General features: G+C 56.2%; 1 protein-coding gene across 1 annotated transcript; it reads left to right on the forward strand.

The window, feature by feature from the left end:
• Positions 1-5,183: 5,183 nt before the first annotated feature.
• On the forward strand, positions 5,184-16,425 carry RNF126 (ring finger protein 126). The gene is made up of 9 exons (XM_045830829.1): positions 5,184-5,352; positions 12,073-12,131; positions 12,469-12,532; positions 12,854-13,098; positions 14,151-14,219; positions 14,293-14,362; positions 15,104-15,197; positions 15,440-15,555; positions 15,653-16,425. Exons 1-9 carry the CDS (start codon positions 5,278-5,280, stop codon positions 15,800-15,802), a joined length of 942 nt encoding a protein of 313 aa, XP_045686785.1. The 5' UTR covers positions 5,184-5,277; the 3' UTR covers positions 15,803-16,425.
• Positions 16,426-16,892: the final 467 nt, after the last annotated feature.

Consider the following 16,892-nt stretch of genomic DNA (forward strand, 5'->3'; position numbering starts at 1 on the left):
GGAGCTCATGGTTTGTAGGGACCATAGCCAATAAAATAAATTAGCATTATGACTTCAGAGAGTGGTAAATGCTTTCAGGAAAATTAAAAAGATGGAGAGCAATTGGATATCTCCCATGGGGTGCCTCTGCCTCTTCATCCCCCATTCCTGCATCAGCTCCCTCCCCAGGTGTGGAAATTGAGGGTTCCTGTGGCCGGCCACACAGCACAGACCTGCTCTACATGCACAAGAACTTCTGCTGTCAGATGGCACTCCCAGAACCCTTCCTCTACCTGAGCAGCCCAGCCTGACCCATATCCCCCAGCCAGTAGCCAAGGGCCACGTCACTACCTAGAGACATTGGGGGAAGATGCCAAGCTGTCTCACTGTGGCCTTAGCCTCTGACAGTCTGAAGGGACTCTCCCTTGGTTGGAGAATGGGTCAGTTATGGGACTCTGTGTTCTCACAAGGGTGTGAAGGGGCTGGACAGTGTGGCCTTGGCCAAGACCTGACCTCAGACACCCTGGCCTGGGCTGTGCAAATCAAAAGATCATTGTCAGCCCAGTGTGGGTTCCAAATGAAGACCAGCTGCCAGTGGCCTCCTGCTCCCTAGCCTGGCGTGTCTTCCCAACCCAGAGGCCATATGCTGGGTGACCTCAAGCAAGTCACCGGCCCTCCTCAGAGGAGCCCCTGCCTCCCCTTTTGAATCTCTCCCATTTGTACCTTCTTCTTTACCCTGACCCAGCCACAGCCTCACTGCAGCCCACTTTCCAGTCTCAGCTGCCCCAGGTTCCTTCTCAGCTCAAACACCCACCACGACTCCCTAATAGCCCTGGCTCACCACCCCAGGCTTCTCTTCCCCAGACCCCACAGGTAAACTGGCCGTGATGACCGTGGTCAGAGCTGTGATGGAGAATAATCCAAAGCCACACCTGACCCAGCCTGGGAGAGACCGAGCAAGACTTCCCAGAGAAACAGGACATTTAAGTGGAGACTTGGGCCCTGGTCAGTGTGGCTCAGAGGGTTGGGCATTGTACTGCAAAGTGAAAGGTGGCCGATTCAATTGTCAGTCAGGATGCATATCTGGGTTGTGGGCCTGGTCCCTGGCTGGGGGCAAGTGAGGGGCAACGGACAGATGTTTATCTCCCTCTCTTTCTCCCTCCCTTCCTTTCCCTCTAAATAAATAAATAAAATCTTTTTTAAAAGTCTTAATTAAGTAAATAAAATCTTAACAAAAATAAATTGAGACTTGGGAGATGGACTGAACCACGAGAAGGAGGGGGCTATAACAGAGGTGCAGTATCGGGATGCTTGTACTAAGAGAACGCCCAGATTTACCTGACACATCTGTCAGATCCTAATCCCTGGACCCTGTAACTATGTCACCTTCAATGGCAAAGACACTCTGCAGATGGGGTTACGGTAAGCACCTTTGGATGGGGAGAAAATCCTGGATTACCCCGTGAGCCCAGGCCATCACGGGATCCCGAAAAGTGGAAACCCTTCCCTCTGTGGTCAGGCTGCTACATGAGGAGGAGGTGACCTGCCATTGCTGGCTGTGAAGACGGAGGAAGTGGCCAAGAGCCAAGGAATGTGGGCAGTCTGCAGAAGCTATAAAAGGATGGGAACAGATTCTCCCTTGGAGCCTCCTGAAAGGAATGCAGCTCTGCCGATACCTCGATTTTAGTTCTGCAAAACCCGTGTTGGACTTCTGACCTTCAAAAGAAAGAAAGATTTGGGTTTTTTTATGCCACCAGGTTGGTCGTGATTTATACAGCAGCAATAGGCCAATACAGGTGGGAGGGCCCGTTTGGGTGGGTTCAGTATGTCACCAAGGTCCCTGCTGGGCTGGAAACAAAGAAGGGAGTGAATGAGGTGTGATGAGAGGTGGTAGTACAGAGTCCCTGGGAACAGGAAGGTTGTGGGTTCTCTGAGGAGGTGACCCTGAGGCAGGAGAGAGGAGGTGTCCAGTACAAGCTGTGCCACCTCAGCCAGATCACGTGACCTCCGTGGGCCTCTGTTTTCTTATCTTTGAAATGGGCATGGATCCCAGTACTGCAGAGTGCAGGCAGGACACCAGGGACAGTGCCCGACTCACAGTGAGGGTATGACGTGTATGCATGGATTCTTATGGGTGGTTTGGCCGGGGCAGGTACATGATGAGTCTTCTTTACACCTCACCATGATGCTATGAGGCAGGCACCCAATTTACAGAGGAGCAATTAAGGCTGGAAGAGGGAAAGTGATTTCTGGAATCACCAAGTCCCACAGGGTTGGGATTGGAGTCAGTACCAGGTAATCACGATTCTCAGCACCTGTGTGCTGAGTTGTAGGACAGGGCCCTCAGGGCCCTTCTCTCTCTGAATTAAATGATGAGCAGTGGCCCCCAAGTGGTAACTGTCATCGTCCTTATGGTCCCAACACATTCCAGGCAGTGCAGAAGACCTGTACAAAGGTTGAGAGGTGCAGAGAACTGGAGACTTATAGCCATAGTAGCCATTTACAGAGTGGACTCCCTGTAAGTCCTCTGGGCACAGCTAGAAGACGCATTATACAGGTGGAAGACTGAGGCTCAGAGGGCCATCTGTCCTTGTCCTGCAGTACTTGAAGAGGAAGGCACAACCAAGTCAGGGGTGGGGGCATTCGGCCCTGTCCCGCATAGTCTGGAAGGGTTGATAGGGTCCTGTCCCTGGGGAGTCTGGAGGGGCCAGGCCACACTCCACCTCCATTTTCAAAGCCTTTTCAAGGATATTTTTCTGGGAAGCCATCCCTAGATACCCATGTCTTGCCACGTCTGGTAGTCAGAGAGCCTCCCAAGTGTATCCCAACAGGCTTGCCAATAAATCCCTGAGGACCCCAGAACCTCAGGGCCACTGGGTCTCAAGTATGGCGAGATTTGAGCCTCAGTCTTCTCATCTGTAAAGTGAGGTCATAATTGTTGCACCTCATGGCTCTTGTGAGGGAATTTAACTGCAGGCCTGGTATCTCCTGAGCTCATAGTTTTATAACATACAAAACTGTGTGTTCTTGTTCCCACTGCATTACCAGAGACTTGCTTGTGTATGGCACACAGAAGCTACTCATTAATGTTTACTTATTCAAGACTCTATTGAGCATGTACTGTATGTTGGGTGTTGGCCTCACATACTGGGAAACACCATTGCTAACCCCTGCATTAGGGAATGGCAGAGGTGGAAGAGATCAGGGTGCCGGGCAGCAAGATGCAGTGGGGGATGGGGTTCCCCCAGGAAGGGGTGGGGGTAAACTCCCAAGAAGCAGGGAAAGAGGAGGAACAGTGGGAAGGGCACTCCTAGCAGAGGTCATGTCCAGGCAAAGGTCCTGAGGTGAGATTCAGCTTGGCCTACCCAAGGGGGTAATGAGGCTGGTCTGGTGAGAGAATGGGTGAGGGGTAGATGACCTCAAGTCAGGCAGCAGGGCCCACTGAAGACGGAGGAGATGCTGTGGCTACCCATGTGTGCCTCAAGCCTCATCTAATCCTAAGACCTTGGGAGGTAGTTTCTGCCACCTGACCAGAGAGGTCAAGCAATTTGCCCAGGGTCACACAGCCAGTGTGGTGTGCAGAATTTGAACATGAGTGTGTTGGCTCCGAGGTCTCTTGGGTGGTACCTCATACACTTCTGCAGAATAAATGAATGAATGAATGAATGAATATTGATGGTGGGAAGTGAGCCAGGAGCTGGGTTTGAGGCAAAGGATTGCTCCTTAGACCGTAGGGCTCCTGGATTCCCAGGGATGGGGCCGGTATGCACTCTAGTGGTCACAGTAGGAATGGCCTGGAATCACCCCTGAGCCTTAAGGAGGGTCAGAGGGTTGGCAAACAAGTCCCTATCCCTAGCCTCTTGACAAACGAGACCGTGTATCATAGGCTCCAATTTTTATTTCCTCAACATCCTGGCTCCGCTTTTCCCTCCCCTAGGAAGTGCTGCCTGTCTTCCCAGGAAGAGCCAGGGCTACCCTAAGGTCCCATCCTGTGGCTCAACCTCAAGGGTTTGGGGGTGTTTGAACACATCTCTGTTTCCCCAGCAATACTATTTTCCCTTTTTGAACAGTATTACCCTTTTCTCTTTTTTTTAAAATTATTTTATTGTTGTTCAATTACAGTTGTCTGCATTCCCCCCGCCCCCCACCATTCCCGGCTCCACCCCAGACAAACCCACCTCCCTCCCTTGCTTCCACCCTCCCCCTTGGTTTTGTCCATGTGTCCTTTATAGTAAGTAGTTCCTGAAAACCCTTCCTTTCATTATCCCCTCCTTCTTCCCCTCTGGTTACTGTCAGATTGTTCCTAATTTCAATGTCTCTGCTTATATTTTGTTTGCTTTTTTCTTTTGTTGATTATGTTCCAGTTAAGGTGAGATCATGTGGTGTTTGTCCCTCACCGCCTGGCTTATTTCACTTAGTATAATGCTCTCCAGTTCCATCCATGCTGTCGCAAAGGGTAGGAGCTCCTTCTTTTTCTCTGCGGCGAGGTGTTCCATTGTGTAAATGTACCATAGTTTTTAGAGTATTATCCTTTTCATTGTCGTTTCCCCTGCTGTGTCCTTGCAGCCAGGAGCCCAATGAATGTTTGTGGAGTAGATAAAGAAATAAACGCATGATTGGGCTGGAACCTCCCTTGATCCAGGAATGAGCCTCCTGTCTGCATTCATTCAATGAGTGTTTACGGAATGCCTGTGTACCAAGCACAGTTATGAATCCAACAGGGAACAAAATGCAAACATCCCATCTGCTGTGGAGCTGACTCGACAGTTTATTAGGTGGAAGTAAGTGCTATTGAGGAGGGAGTCTCAATAGGTTAGACATTTGAAAGACTTGAAAGACAGGAGGAAGAACGCCCTGTGTTTGGGGGAACCGTGCACCAGCAGAGACACAGCCAGTGCAAAGGCCCAGCCAGAGGTGAGAGCGCGCATGTCGCGCCCCAGGAGCAATGAAGACAGTGAGGAGAGATATTGAGACTTGAGGTAGAAGAAATAACGAAGGAAAGTGGGAACCTTTGGAGGTTTAAAGGAGATCGACCTAACCCTACTCAGGCTCCAACCCTCTTGCTCCGCGCAGGAGGTTCCAGCACCAAGTTTGCCCCTCGGCGGCCACCGTCGTCTGGGCCAGCCCTATTTGGCTTACCGCCAGACTTGCTCCCGCGCTCCCCACTCCACCCCACGGTCTGTGCGTACTATGCGTGCTGTGCGTGAGCGTGCGCGAGCTCGTCGGCCGGCTAGGGAGCAGCAAACGGCCGGCGCCGCCGCGCGGGGGGCGGGCGGCGCGGAGGAGGCGGCGGCGGCCATGGCCGAGGCGTCGCCGCAGCCCGGACGGTATTTCTGCCACTGCTGCTCGGTTGAGATCGTGCCGCGCCTGCCGGTGAGTTCTGAAATGGGCGGTGGGCCCTCTCCTTGGGCTTGAGACGGGCTGGCCAGGCAAGGAAATAGCTCGGGCAGCATTGGCCCGGGCCCCCGCGGAGGTTTCCGAGGCGGAGCCTGTCTCCGGTGGCGCAGCGGTGCCCGTGATCCCGATCCGCGGATTCCTGCCCCGTGAGGCCGCCGCGTCCCCGACGGGAAACGGAGGCCTGTAGAGGCCGCGTGACCTTCTCCGTCTCGCTGCCCTGGAGGAAGCGGGGTGCCGGAGGAGAGGGGATCGGGGGCCGTTCCCTGAGCGCGTCGTCGGCGTCGCGCCTCCCTGCAGCCTGTCCAGTGGAAGTCCCTCGCCTGCTCTTGCTTTTCCGGACGAGTGGCTGTGGCCCTCCCCAGGTCTGACAGCTGCTGCGAGCCTGCGTTCTTGCGCTTCCCTGGGGCTTTAGCCCAACCTGTGGCCCGGTATTGCCTCCTGCTTATTTAGGCCAGCGTCTCGCAAGATGGCCTAATAGTTTTGTGTGGTGCAAGAGAGGGCTACAGACAGTTTTCCAGGCCCTCTGGAATAGGACCAGTGTTCCCTTGCCCCTGGCTGATCTGTTCCCACTTCACGGGTGAAAAAACAGGCCCACGGTGGCTGAGGCCGGCCACGATCCTGATATTTGCAACTGGGCCAGCTCACGGGAAACTGGTGTGGGATCTGGAGTGGGGAGGATTTAGTGAGCACCTACAGGATGCGTTCCTTGTACTTGACTTCCCCACAGTCACCTGGCTGGGGAGTGGAAGAGCCTGTTTTGATTTCAGAGCCATGCTCCGCTGTGGGGTTCCCTGGGAAGAGGAATTGCTACCGGGAGGGGACCAGGAAGAGCCAGGAAAAAGAGTCTGTCTGCATTGTGCCAAATACAAAAAAAAAGGAACTGGAGTCTGGGTTTGGAGAGTGGTGCCTAGGCCCCGGGGCAGAGAAAGGGTGGAGTGGTGTGGCTTCCAGAGACAAGGGGATTCCCCACCTTCTCAGGGGAAGGGGAATTTAAAACGAAACCTCATGTGGGCTCGGAGAAGCCAGAACTTGCCCCACTCCAGTCTCCCGGAAGTCCTGCTTTTGCCTCTTCCGGTTTCCTGCATGCCCCAACTCTGGGTCTTTCTTTCTCCACCATAGCAGTAAGGGGCTGGTCACTTGATAGCTCACCAGCCTGGACTAGTTGCATGCAGACGCTCACAGGTGGTGCAAGCCCCAGGATCAGTCCCGGGTCTTAGGCTCACCCCAAAACACCTTGTCTAGAACCATCAGGAAGCTGGAGGCTGAGGCTACAGCTGGGCTGGGCCAGCGCAGGGCCTGGGTCCTGGCCTGGTGTGGCCACTTGCTGGCCATGTAGCCTTGGACCAGAAGGACCCTGACCTCTTCGGTTACTGGGCTGATGAGGACATTTCTAGTCACAGAATCTAGTGGTGAAAAGGGAGCCATGACCTTTACCTTCAGAGTTTATAGGCTTCAGGGAGCCAACCTTGAATGTCAAAATATTTAGTCAGGAATGTTGGTACACATCGTAAGAGCAAATATGACAGGGAGGAGGCATCCAGGTGGTGGGAGGGTATTTGGAGTGGGATTCAACCAGGCTCAGTAGACAGGGATTTTATCATTAGGGGGCACACCTGTTGTCAGGGAGAGAAAGTTGGAGCTTGGTAACAGCGGGAGGTCCTAACTAGCGCTCACCCCCTGAAACTGGGACTTCTGTTTGTGGGAAACTAGCCCCACTGTGTCTGCTGTAAGATGCCTGTGTTGGTTTTTATATAGCTCCTACTACTGTTGTGACAGGAACTAGCTGTTGTCACCATAGCACCTTCTCAGGCACCCTAGACTTGGACTTTCCTCTACCAGCAGGGCTTGGCTGTAGGGTCAGGCTGAGGCTGCCCCCAGCTGCCCCATTTCTCAGCTGTCTGTTTCTGGGTGAGATGTTCAGCCTCCCTCTGCCTCAGTCTGCTCACTGTCAGATGGGTTTGATGAGCTCATCCGCACTTGCTCGATGAGGTCCAGTGGGAGTGCACGTGTGCAGAGGAGTCCAGCGCCTGACTCCCAGAATGTACAGGGAGAGGCGGGTGGCCTAGCTGGAGTGCTGCATGTGGGAGCAGGAACCAGACAGGCCAGCTGGCTCGGAGGCCCTGAGGCTGGTGCACAGGCCCAGACCCAGTCCTTCCCCGGAAGCAGAAGTACTGGGGATGTGGTGGATGTGCATGACTGCAGGGTCCTGGATATGTACCTGCTACACCCAGCACCCTTGGGGCTTGTGCAGAGGTCAGTCCTCCTTCAGTGCAGGTTCTTGCGTACCTGTTGTGTCTGTGGGAGACGGAATCTCAGTGTCTATTGATGGTGTAAGAAGCAGCCTGGGAAGAAGGAGGAAGGTTGGGTTAGGTGGGTGCCACAGGTTAAACTGCATGGTGGGGTCTATATGTGTATGATGCACGTGTGGCTGGCAGAAGTAGGCCTTAGGTGACACCAGGTCCTGGCAGGGCTCTGTGCTGCAGCATCCAGCTGTGTGCGTGGGGCTCATGGAGGCTTGGGGGCACAGATGGGGTGTGACTGGGGTGTGAGGAACAGGGATGAGACTGGGTCAGCTTTCTCATGGGGTCTGGGCAGGTCTCTGCCCAGTGACATTTGAGGAGGGCCATGTGGGGCAAGGGAGCAGCAAGCGTACCCCTAGAGTCTGAGGGCTATAGGGGTCTCATATTATCTGTATTTGGGTCTGAGCCCATGCACCCCTGCTGCAGCTCTGTCCTGCTTGGGGCCTGTGCTGTGCCTGAAGCTCTGCTCCTTCCCAAGTGACCGTGAGGGGCCTGGGCCCCAGAGGCCAATGTCACTGTAGAGTGGGTGAACATGTGGAGCCAGGCATCTCTGCAGCTCCCGTCTCAGTTTCCTCAACTTCACTGTATGCCCCTGGCTGTGAACCCTCTGTGTATGTGTGGCCACAGTTAAGATAAAGGCTGGTGCCCATCCTTAGGCCTGGCCCCGGTGACCTTGGCCTTCCGTGTCTGTCAAAGCCCCCATGTCCTCCCTGTCCCCAAGGAGAGGCCAGATAGAACCTCCTGGGCACGCCCTGGGGACCTAGTGCAAGGAGTGAGTGCTCAGTGAATTTAGCATCTGTGTGTCATCTTTGATGCTCTGGCCAGTGCTGTTGCCATGGTGCTGGTGCTGGTGTGGGCCCCTTACCTTTCACCCGTCTCTCTGAGGGGAGAAGTAACTAATTTACCACAGTCATTGGCTGGAAATAGGTGCTCACAAGTTAGGACCCTGCAAGCAGGTTGTTCCTCACCGCCTGAAAGGGGAGCAGTTGCCTTGGCCCTGCTGCCAGAGGCAGGTTCTGTCCTGTGGCAGGGATTCCTTCACCTCACAGTCCCCTTGCTGGATGTGGGTTTCTACCATTAGCTGCTTTGATTTAGTAAAAATCTCTGGGACGTGCTCTCGGAGGAGGACACTGGGAGACCCCTGGTTCTGGCTCCTTTCCCACCGCCTGCAAGCAGAGGCTGGAGGCCTGCCTCAAGTCTGGGGCAGCCCACGGCTCAGACAAGGCCGCTGTGGACTCGACATGGGCTCTCTCGGGAACAGAGTGCAGAGGCAGGGCCTGATCGTGACCCACTGACAAACCACAGCCCTCGGGTCCTCAACGGTTGCCGGATTTCAGAGCCCTGGGGTTGAGGCCATCCTCCGTTTACAGGTGGGGAGACCGAGGATTGCAGCCAGGAGGTGACGTTTGAGCAGAGACCCAGCTTCCCTGAGGGGGCCAGCCAGGTAGATATATGGGGAAGAGCGCTCCTGCAGAGGGGCTGGTGTAAGGCTGCCAGGGGGAGAGGGAGAGGGTGAGGGCTGAGGCAGTCTGGACTGGGGTCCAGAGGGGTGGAGGGTGGAGCTGTGGGAGTGGCCGGGCCAGATAGTTCTGGAGCTGAACATTTGCTGATTGTGCTTCGTGCTGAGAGGGGGCAATGATGTGTGAACACAGCAGTTGGGTTCAGGGAGGTGTGGGGACCTTGAAGGACAAGGATAATGCACAGGCTACATAGGCTGAGAGCATTGAGTACCCAGGAGCTTCAGCGAGCCATAAGTGGGCAAATAGTCCTGACTGGTGTGGCTCAGTGGGTTGGGCGTTGTCCCACAAACCAAAAGGTCACTGGTTTGATTCCTGGTCAGGGCACGTACCTGGGTTGCAGGCCAGGTCCTTGGTTGGGGGCATGTAAGAGACAACTGATTGATGTTTCTCTCCCTTTCTTTCTCCCTCCCTTCCCCTCTCTCTAAAAATAACTAAATCAGATTTTTTTAAGAAGTGGGAGAATGGGTTGCCTGTTTCTGGCAGGTCAGACTGAGGTTCAGGCTGAGGCCACATGGTACATCTGTGGGGTGGGAGCTCCGCCAGGATTTGGTGAGAGCTCAGACCTTCCCATGGGCCCGGAGCTGAGGGGTTCCCTTCCCTGGGTAGACCCCTGGTGGTGGGCAGACCAGAGTTCAGAGTTTGTCTGACCTTGCTGTGTTTGTGGGGATGTCTGGTTCCCCACATCCAACGGCGGCCAGCCAGGCTCCTCTGCAGCCCCGTTTCCCCCACGGGCCTGTGCACAAAGCCGTCTGTAGCTGTGTGAAACCTTGAAGTAAACAACGGGCTGCTGCTGCCAGGAGGGCGATAGGAGGAGCTCCTGAGTGACAGCCCACTGGCTGAGAATCCCATGGGGGGTTGTGACTCTCATGGTCGCTCACTGTGGTGGAGCTGTGCCTTGTCCCCATGCCCCTTTTCAGGAGGACAGAGGGCTGTCCTCACCGTTAATGGCCCGTTTAAAGTGTATACTTCACTGCGGTCAATATACCTGCAGCTCTGCACCCATCCTCTCCATGTGATTCCAGAACATTTCCTTACCCCAAAAGAAACCCGTCCCCATCAGCAGTCACCTCATCTCCCTCCCCAGTCCCTGACAACCACTGGCCCACGCTCTGTCCCTATGGGTTTGCCTATTCTGGAGATTGCACATAAACGTGTGGCCTTTTGTGTCTGGCTTTTCCCACTAAGCGCTGTGCGTTCTAGGCCCACCCACGTTGTAGTGGGTGTTAGAGCCTCACTCCTTTTCACAGCTGGGTGATGTTCCAGTGTGTGTGCGGGTGATGGCATTCGTGCATTGATGGGGGGACATTTGGATTGTTACCATGTTGTGGCTCTTGTAAACTGAGCCATGGACTTGCTTGTATAGGATTCTTTGTGAGCAGACACATAGCAGTGGCGTTGCAGGGTCACGTGGCGGCTGCGTGACCTTTGGAAGAACTGCTCTCTGTGTTGCAGAGAGACTGCCTGTTGTGTATTCCCACCAGCGTATCAGAGGGTCTGATTCCTCCACGTCCTTGCCAGCACTTGCCACTGCGGCCTGGGCGTAGTCACCCTGTGAGTGCACAGTGCATCTCACTGGTCTCGACCTGCATTTCCTTGTGCCTGGTGGTGTCCAGCGTCTTTCTATGGGCAGTGGCCGTCTGTGGATCTGAAGAAATGATCCTTTAGTCATTTTTTAAATGGGTGGTTTGTTTTTTTATTGTTGAATTGTAAGAGTTCTTAATTTGGTTTGGCTACAAGGTCCCACGTTCTGTGCAGCCCCCACCTGCCCTCCCCACTTTGCTTCAGCAGCTCTGTTTCTGGCAGTGGGGCAGGTGCGAGGGACCAGGTGTGCTCTGCGTGGTGTGGCACCCACTGTGCAACTGGAGGTGCTTGGCACCTCCCCCCTCCATGGGGTTGCTCCTACAGAGGGCACTGTCACATAGGGTACTTCTGAAATGTCACCTTGGGCAGAAGTAGGCCTTGTACACAGGTCTTGTCTCCTGTCTGTGACTTTAGGGACCCCTCTGCTGGCCCTGACCTGCACACGCCCAGTGAGCACGATGTGGGCTGGGCTTATTTTAGGCCCATCAGCCTGGTTGGGCCTCACACACATTGGGCCAGGGGCAGGTCCTGCGTTCTCCCCTCAGGACATCACAGTCTCTGCCACTGGGCTTGGGGAGGGAGGGGTACAGGGGTGTGGCCAGTGAGGATGGGTCACACTCCAGCTTAGAGTGGCAGGTTGTGTGTCAGGACTGCCAGAATGTTCCAGAAATGCCACTGTGGGGCCGATTCCTCTGCCCTCAGTGGTTGCCTTCCTGGGAGCTGACCTGCTCTGAGGCCCAGAGAACCCTGGGGGCCCAAAGACAGGCTCCTGGCGCAGCCCTCCGGGAGTGTAGGGTCAGGTGCCTGACCGGGGCCAGTTCTCCTTCGTGTGTGGGGAGTGTCACTCAGAACATTCTTGTGAACAGCTTGCTGGACCCACATTAGCTGGCCTATGCTTGCTGCAGGCCCTGTCAGAGCCTTCATCAGCCGATGTGCTGAGTGGAGGCTCCGTAGCCCCAAGACTCTGTAGGCGGGCAGGAAGGTCACCTGCAGAGGAGCAGGTCAAGGCGTGGATGTCGTAGCCGTGGCTGACAGGTGTCCGTGCCCGAGCTCTGCTTGTGCCCGCCAGCTGGGCCTCTGTGGGGCCTGACCCTGGACTGGAGCATTTACAGATGGGTTTCTTGAGGTGACGTCCATCCTGGGCCTCACTCCTGCCCTCTGCTGCTTGCTGTGGCCCGAGGCTGGGGCTGAAGGTGTGTCCTGCTCCAGGCAGGGGTGTCCAGTGAGCTTCCGGATTCAGATGGCATGGGGGCTGGGACGCTGAGATCACGCTCACCTGCTCTCTCCTCCTGCAGGATTACATCTGCCCACGATGTGAGTCTGGTTTCATCGAGGAGCTTCCGGAGGAGACCAGGTAATGCAGCCCCTTGGTCACAGAGGCCTTGGGCCCAGGTGCTTACTGGGAGAACCCAGGCCACTAGGGCGAGCACTTGGAGTTGTGATAAGGGACATGCAAGCGCTGCACCCAGCGCTGGCTCAGAACCATCTCGGTGGGCGGGGGTGGGATCTGGGCAGTGCCCTGGAGCCCCTGGGCAGCCAGATGTTGAGATAGTCTCCATTCTCCTTATTTGGGATGAGGGCAGGGACTGCAAAGGGCAGAGAGTGACCCTGAGGCCCATGGGGGTCAGGCAGGGGTCCTGCCTCTTCTCTAGCGGGTCACCCCACTGCTGACTTGCACCGTGTCCACCCAGGAGTACAGAGAACGGTTCCGCTCCCTCCACAGCCCCCACAGACCAAAGCAGGCAGCCATTCGAGGTGAGTTGACTGGCCTCCCCTGACAACGGACCATGCCCCACATGGCTGATGAACAGGCTCAGTCCCTTGTCCTGCAGGTGGTGGCTTACTCTCTGGGAGACCCTGTACCCCAACAGGCAGGGCTGTCCTTCTCCCTGATCCCTGGTCCTCCTGAGCTTCCCTTCCTAGGCCCCTTCTGCCCTCCTGTGTCTCACACATGCGCCAAGATTTCCCTGGTGTCTCCCTGTCCCCTCGAAGCGCTGAGCCTAGGACAGTGGCCACAGTGGGGAGGAACAGTGGTGCCCATGCAAGGGGCCCACAGTCACGGCCTTCCTCCTGCAGAACATGGACCAGTACCATTTCATGCTGCCTCAGAACTTCGGGCAGTTTGCTTTCGGCATCTTTGACGACAGCTTTGAGATCCCCACGTTCCCCCCAGGGGCACTGGCCGACAATGGCAGGGACCCTGAGAGCCGGCGGGAGAGAGAGCAGCAGTCTCGGCACCGGTATGGCGCCCGGCAGCCCCGAGCCCGCCTCACCCCGAGGCGGGCCCCCAGCCGGCACGAAGGCGTCCCCACGCTGGAAGGGTGAGGGGGCTAGGTGTGGCTGGCGGGTGGGTTGCTCTTGGGGGCTTCCAGCCTGTTGCACCCCACTCAGGCAGAGCAATAGCCTGCCCATCTAGATTTTTTTGGTGCAGAGCTGTGGGTGCTGTCTCTGGGCAGGGTAGTTCCCACTTGGGTTCTGGCAGAGCTAGCCAAGGCTACTGTGCAAAATGGGGTGGTGCAGGTGGGGGTTGGGGCCCTGGCTGGGCTGGGGGGTGAGGGAGCTGAAGTGTGGCTCAAGGACCTGGACAGAGCTAGGGGTCCTCGTGTCCACTGAGTGTCTCCATCATCCTTTTGAGCAGGGTCTCATTGGCCTGGGCATGGCTGGTTCACCTTCAGGTCTTTGTCCCAGAGCTGCAGCTGGCGGGCAGTTCTTCGAAACCCTGCCCTGTAGCAGCGCCCCAGCCCCTCCCACGTGCAGGTTGTCACCAGAACAACCGGCTTCATTTTAGCTTGTGGACAGCACAGGAGAAGGACTCAGAATAAAAACAACATTTCTTGCAGTCCTCATCCCTCCAGAGGAGGTGGGGCTAGGCTTCTCACACGTCTCTGAGATGGCCTTGACTATGCACGGAGAAGCACCCGTGTTGCGATGGGCTTGAACCCACATGGAGCTTATCCATTTTCCTCACTGTGAGCTGGAGGCCCAGTCCACCACTAGTGTTCCAGCTGTCTCATGTTTGAGTGGCACCCAGGTCCCACTGACCCTGGGCTCTGGGGATAGCAGGGCTGACCCCACAGCTCTCATGACCTCCAGGGTGTTACCCAGGTTGTATCATGAAGTTGGGTATGGTGACATGGCCATAGGTGCCATCCTGGCCTTGGGGCATTCTGGCCTGGAATTCATCGAGAGAGAGATGCCTCTCTGGGTCCCTCTCATGTTTCATTCTTGTTTCTCACCACAAATCTCACTGGTTGAAAGCACACCTTTTAAATGCCGTGTGTTTAGAAGCTGGGCTCCAATCTGCCGTGTGTCCTCCTGGGTGCCCTTGCACCGGGAAAGCGCTAACCGCATGCTTGGCCTTGGTGTGTTCCAGGATCATCCAGCAGCTGGTCAACGGCATCATCACTCCAGCCACCATCCCCAACCTGGGCTTGGGACCCTGGTGAGTAGGTGGGCGGGTCCCCCAAGCCCTACCTAGCCCCTCTGCCACTTGAACCCCACACGTCTCTGCTCAGGGGTGTCCTGCACTCAAACCCGATGGACTACGCCTGGGGGGCCAACGGGCTGGATGCGATCATCACGCAGGTATGGGGTGGGTCTCCCCAGGTGGTACTAGGGGCATCTTGTCTTCCCTTCAGATGGGACTAGGGGTTTTGACGGGCCCACACCCCGCTGGATCATTGAGAGGACTGTGGAGTATGTTCCTGGTAGAGCGCGTCTCTGACGTGAATACTTTGCTTCCCAGCTCCCCACCTCCCCGTAACTTCATCCTGGGCCTGGGGTACACCAGCCAAACGCTTTCTGCAGGCATAGGACCACTGTGGAGCAGGAAACTTTGTGCTGGTGTTGCGGGTCTTGGCTTTGTCTCATGTGGTATTCCATGTTCTCCCCAGCCTGTCCTGAGATGGGTGTTCGCTGTGATCTCAGTGGTACTTGTGGGGCAGGAACGTTGCCACTTTCAGAGCTGCTTGCCAACGATCCCTTTGAGTGTTGTGTCTCTGGCGGGATCAGCCCCGTGGTTCTAGCTGATGCCCCGTAGGATGCAGGATTGTGTGAGCCCCTGGGGGGGACCCTCAGCCCCAGGGTGCAGTCTTCCCGCCCTGGCTGTGAGGAGATGAGACTAGATGAGCAAAACAGTGGACTGGGCCCACGAATGGGCCTCATGGGGTACCTGACCTCTGACCCCCAAGTGGGGGTTCTGGGGAACCAGAACAAACTCGGCCTCGGTGCTTTTGCAGGTAACCCAGCCTTGCATTTCAGAGTCCTGCGGGGCGAGGGGCCCCGCCCGCCGACCGAGCTCCTGCACTCTGGCCTCTTGTCTTTCAGCTCCTCAATCAGTTTGAAAACACGGGCCCCCCGCCCGCAGACAAAGAGAAAATCCAGGCCCTCCCCACCATCCCTGTCACTGAGGAACACGTAGGTACGTGGCCCTTAGTCACCCAGCTTCTTTTCAAGATACTTTCCTTCAGACTTTTCTGTTGGACTAAAGGTCAGCTTGAAGGGGAGGCTTTATCAGGGTCCCCTTTGTTCCCCTGGGACACGGGACTCAGGACACAGCCTCTCTCCCTCTCTCCCCTGGGTCCAAGGTGGCCCTGGAGGAGCAGACTCCCCAGTGGGACACCTTCGGTTGGGGGTGTCACAGGGGTTCCCCACTTCCCACAGGCTCTGGGCTGGAGTGCCCCGTGTGCAAGGACGACTATGAGCTGGGTGAGCACGTGCGGCAGCTGCCCTGCAACCACCTCTTCCATGATGGCTGCATCGTGCCCTGGCTGGAGCAGGTGAGCAGGCAGGGGGCCAAGGCCACAGGGCCTGCGTCACCCCTGCCCCCCGCCAGCCTCTGAACTGCTTCCCTCTCCCCACTCTGTCCTCACAAAGCATGACAGCTGCCCCGTCTGCCGAAAAAGCCTCACAGGACAGAACACGGCCACCAACCCCCCAGGCCTCACTGGGGTGAGCTTCTCCTCCTCGTCGTCCTCCTCCTCCTCCAGCTCGCCCAGCAATGAGAACCCAGCAAGCAACTCCTGAGTCCCCCCTGCCAGTCCCCAGATTAAGCACAGGACCCCGGCCAGCCCAGGCCTGGCGGGCATGGGGACACCGACGTCCTGGAGCCCAGGAGGTGCCCCCTACTCATCTCGGCTCTCATACCACCGTGGTTCCCATGGACTCTGGTGCCAGCTGTGCCCCCACCTGTGGGCAGAGGCTCGGAGGACTCACTGCCTCCAGGTTGTGGAGGAAGCCTGGCGCTCCCCCAGGAACTTCTCTTGAAGGGCTGGGCATAGAGGTGTGCAGGGCGCATGTCGCCCCCAGGTGTCCCCAGCATCCCCCGTCTCATCTGTCTCCAACTTCACCCTCTACATGTCGAACAGCGGAAAGGTTTTTATAATTTTAAATTATTACTGCTTTGAAATAAATGGACATTAGCTTACACACAGCCCTGCATGATCTGTGTAAAGACCGGGTAGAGCCGCTCAGCCGGGGTCTCGGCCCCACCAGATAGGCCAGCAGTCCCTACCCTGAGTGCGGGGGGGCTCGGGACCACAAGGATGACCAGCAACAAAACTGAACAAAACTGCTCTGACTTTTTTTAAAGGAAAAAATACGTGTATCTTGAAAGTTATTTAAAAAAATACACCTACTTAGAAAGAGAAGCAGGTGGTTGGCGTTTTCCTTCTGCGCCGAACCCTAGGGTTGTGCCCCTTGGGCACCTGCCAACACCGCTGTTCCAAACCAGAACCCTGGAAGTGAGCTGGCAAGGTTCAGTAAGAAAGGTGCAGGGGGTCACTGCCTCTGAAATGTGGAACTGAGGAACCCCAGTGTGCTGAGCTGTAAGGTGGGGCCTTCCCAGCTCGCCCTTCTGCAGCTGATGGGGCTTCATGTACGAAGGCTACTTTGGAGTGCAGGGTCACCTGGGTAGAACCACTGGCCCTGACCACAGTGAGGGTCCACTCTACACCCCTAGGTAAGTGACCCCAACTTTGTTTTCTGTATTTTAAGTGGCAGGAGGAGGCTGGGAGGGGTGAGAGTCTACACCCCCACTCCCAGGGACTGTTACCTGCCTCAAGAAGAATGTTCCACCTTGGCTGGGAGGGGCTCCCATATTAGCCCCCCATAAAAC

Source organism: Phyllostomus hastatus, unplaced genomic scaffold (genome assembly GCF_019186645.2).
Source record: "Phyllostomus hastatus isolate PE091 unplaced genomic scaffold, TTU_PhHast_1.1 phas_contig_159, whole genome shotgun sequence".
In the NCBI taxonomy this organism is placed as follows: domain Eukaryota; kingdom Metazoa; phylum Chordata; class Mammalia; order Chiroptera; family Phyllostomidae; genus Phyllostomus; species Phyllostomus hastatus.

Excerpts from the sequence above, each read along its gene's own strand:
- RNF126 (XM_045830829.1), top strand. The coding sequence starts at position 5,278 with ATGGCCGAGGCGTCGCCGCAGCCCGGACGGTATTTCTGCCACTGCTGC. Across the intron at positions 5,353-12,072 it reads AGATCGTGCCGCGCCTGCCG|GATTACATCTGCCCACGATG; the intron begins GTGAGTTCTGAA and ends CTCCTCCTGCAG. Across the intron at positions 14,220-14,292 it reads AACCTGGGCTTGGGACCCTG|GGGTGTCCTGCACTCAAACC; the intron begins GTGAGTAGGTGG and ends GTCTCTGCTCAG.